The sequence below is a fragment of the Camelina sativa genome, chromosome 11 (assembly GCF_000633955.1).
Source record: "Camelina sativa cultivar DH55 chromosome 11, Cs, whole genome shotgun sequence".
NCBI classification, from domain to species: Eukaryota; Viridiplantae; Streptophyta; class Magnoliopsida; order Brassicales; family Brassicaceae; genus Camelina; species Camelina sativa.
In genome coordinates, this window is record NC_025695.1 from 1,944,321 (window position 1) to 1,947,445 (window position 3,125).

General features: G+C 32.5%; 1 protein-coding gene across 1 annotated transcript in view; it reads right to left on the bottom strand.

The window, feature by feature from the left end:
- The window catches only part of LOC104721092 (heterodimeric geranylgeranyl pyrophosphate synthase large subunit 1, chloroplastic), a 2,018-nt gene continuing 1,463 nt past the window's right edge, over window positions 2,571-3,125 (bottom strand). The window contains exon 2 of the mRNA XM_010438999.2: window positions 2,571-3,125. Coding sequence (XP_010437301.1) covers window positions 2,799-3,125 — 327 coding nt within the window. The 3' untranslated portion in view covers window positions 2,571-2,798.

Genomic DNA, 3,125 nt, shown 5'->3' on the forward strand with positions numbered 1-3,125 from the left:
AGACATTATGGAATGTTGTGGTCTTTGATTAACTTTTATGTGAGTTACGTGTGTTTTTGTGTTCGTTCGTGTTATCTTAATGTATAGCAAATGTAAGCATTTGGTCAGGCGCATGAAGAGCGTGTAGCGCGCGTTTCACCAATTTGGCAAGGTTATAGAGAGTAGAGACCACATAAATGGATGGATTTACACTATTTTGAGCAAAATGAGCTAGCCAATGCTCCTCTGAAAATGTTGTCGTTTGAGTTTAGTTTGTTTTTGGTCTTTCAAATTTCAGTTCTCTCCATATAACCGTATGTTGCTTTCATTTACAATATATTACTATTAAGCTCAAGTAAACACGAACACAAAACTCACATAATAAGATATTTATTAAACTATTTTTTTTTAGAAACATCTAACATTATTATAAAAAAAACAATATATGCTTTTACTAAAAATAATAAAACTTCACCCAAAAAACTTAAAATAATAAAAATAGGAATTAATAAAAATAATTAAAACTGCAAGGAAGATATTTCTTTTGTTGGGTTCATTTAGGGTTTCGTTGGGTCTGTTGTTCTATTTTTTTTTTTTGGTTTTAATAAATGAGATGATAAGCATTTAAAAAAAAAAATCATTTTCGGTCTTATGAAATAAAAAGTCCAACAACTTTGTCGGTTGTATTTGGTGGGGTGGGGGGGGGGTATAAAATAATGTTTGTAGAGTATGTTGTTTCCTATAAAGCCCAATAACTTTGTAGGAAATCCCTAAACTAATTTGGCGAATCAACTTTTTGAGAGGAAAGGTATATGTTGTTTCGTTCTTGATCGGATCTCCTTCTTTTGTCGAATCTTGAAAAGATTAACCTTCACATGATAGTTAGATTTTATTATGTGGTACTATATGGGCCAGGCCTGATTATTATACAGTATATAGATTATACAATTAAATGGTATTGTTTGGATGACAAGGGTATACCGCATGAAGAGGCTACGAGTTTCACCAATTTGGCAAGGTTATAGAGAGTAGAGACCACAAAAATCGATGGATTTTAATCTATTTTGAACAAAATAAGCTAGCCAAGACGCGACTGAAAACGTTGTCGTTTGAGTTTAGTTTGTTTTTCGTCTTCCAAATTCCAGTTCTCTCCATATAACAACACGTTGCTTTCATTTACTATATATTATTATTAAGCTCAAGTAAACACGAACACAAAACTCATATAATAAGATATCTATTAAACTATTTTTTTAGAAACATCTAACATTATTATTAAAAAAACAATATATGTTTTTACTAAAAATAATAAAACTTCACCCAAAAAAACTTAAAATAATAAAAATAGGAATTAATAAAAAAATAATTAAAACAACAAGGAAGGTATTCCTTTTGTTGGGTTCATTTTGGGTTTCGTTGAGTCTGTTGTTCTATTTTCTATTTTTGGTTTTGATAAATGAGATGATAAGCGTTTTAAAAAGAAAAAAGTTCATTTTGGGTCTTATGAAATAAAAAACCCAATAACTTTGCCGGTTGTATTTGGTGGGGGGATATAAAATAATGTTTCGAGAGTATGCTGTTTCCTACAAAGCCCAATAACTTTGTAAGAAATCCCGAAACTAATTTGGCGAATCAACTTTTTGATAGGAAATGTATATGTTGTTTTATTCTTGATCAGATCTCCTTCTTTTGTCGAATTTTGAAAAGATTAATCTTCACATGATAGTTAGATTTTATTATGTGGTACTATATGAGTCAGGCCTTATTATTATACAATATATATAGATTATACAATTAACCAGTATCGTTTGGATGACAAGGGTCTAGCGAATGAAAAGCGCATAGCGCGCATTTCACCAATTTGGCAAGGTTATAGAGAGTAGAAACCACAAAAATGATGGATTTTAAACTATTTTAGTAAAATGAACTAGCCAAGACGCGTATGAAAATATTGTTGTTTGAGTTTAGTTTCTTTTTCGTCTTCCAAATTCCAGTTCTCTCCCCTCCGTCGGAGCACTGTTAATAGTATAAAATGGCTTTTGGAACTTAATATTTCGATTGGGCTTTTAATTTTGGAACTAATACATGAACTTATTCATCATTTATATTCGGGTCGGTCTAATAATTGCCTAAAAAAATTTTATGGGCTTTTTTTAATTACTTTATCTTAAGTCTGTTTTAATCGTTGAATTAATTAGTTAACACCGTATTATTTGGTTGTACCTTCAAGATTCTAATCTGAAGACAAGAACCAACCAGCAAACCTGTGAAAAATCTCATCAGTGTTCTGTACTAAAAAAACCTATGGTTCATTCATTCTAACAAAACAGGGCCCCCACCCCAAATAACAGAGCTTGATAATGAATCTCTTCATATTATTATGCAATTCTTTTGTACAAGTGAAAACATAGAGACGATTCCACCAACAAACGCTAGAACAAACCTGTCCGAGATTCCTACAATTCAATCACTGTTCTGTACCAAAACACAGAGTTCATCATGAAATTCGAACATTTAAAAAAGAACAGAGAGAGAGGTTCAATCATATTCAAAAAGGACTTAACAGATCCGACCAGAGAGGCTCTGTTACAGACACATGAAATCTCTTTTTATATTTCATCCATTTTACTATCCAATTCTTTTTTTTCTTTTTTTTTTAGTACATCATGGGAAACATTAAAATTACACCGACAAAGATGAAAGCATTAACAAACTCTAGAATCTGATTTTTTTTACCTTCTCTCCGATATTTCTACAAATTTCAATCTATGATAGATTCCCGACAAAGGGGAGTCAAACAACAACAACATGAACACAAATCAGTTCTGTCTATTAGCAATGTAATTAGCCAAAGCCAACAAAGGAGCAACCTTATCAGAATCAAACCCTAAAAGCTGATCACTAGCCTCTCTATTCAACTTCTCAGCAAACTCTGTAGATTTCTCCAATCCCATAATCTTAGGATACGTCAACTTATCCGCAATCAAATCTTTCCCTGCAGTTTTCCCCAGTTCTTGGGACGACTTGGTCACATCCAATATATCATCAACCACCTGAAACAACAGACCAATACACCTCGCAAACTTCCTCAGCCTCTCGATCTCATCGTCACTTCCTCCACCAACGATAGCTCCCAATACCGCAGA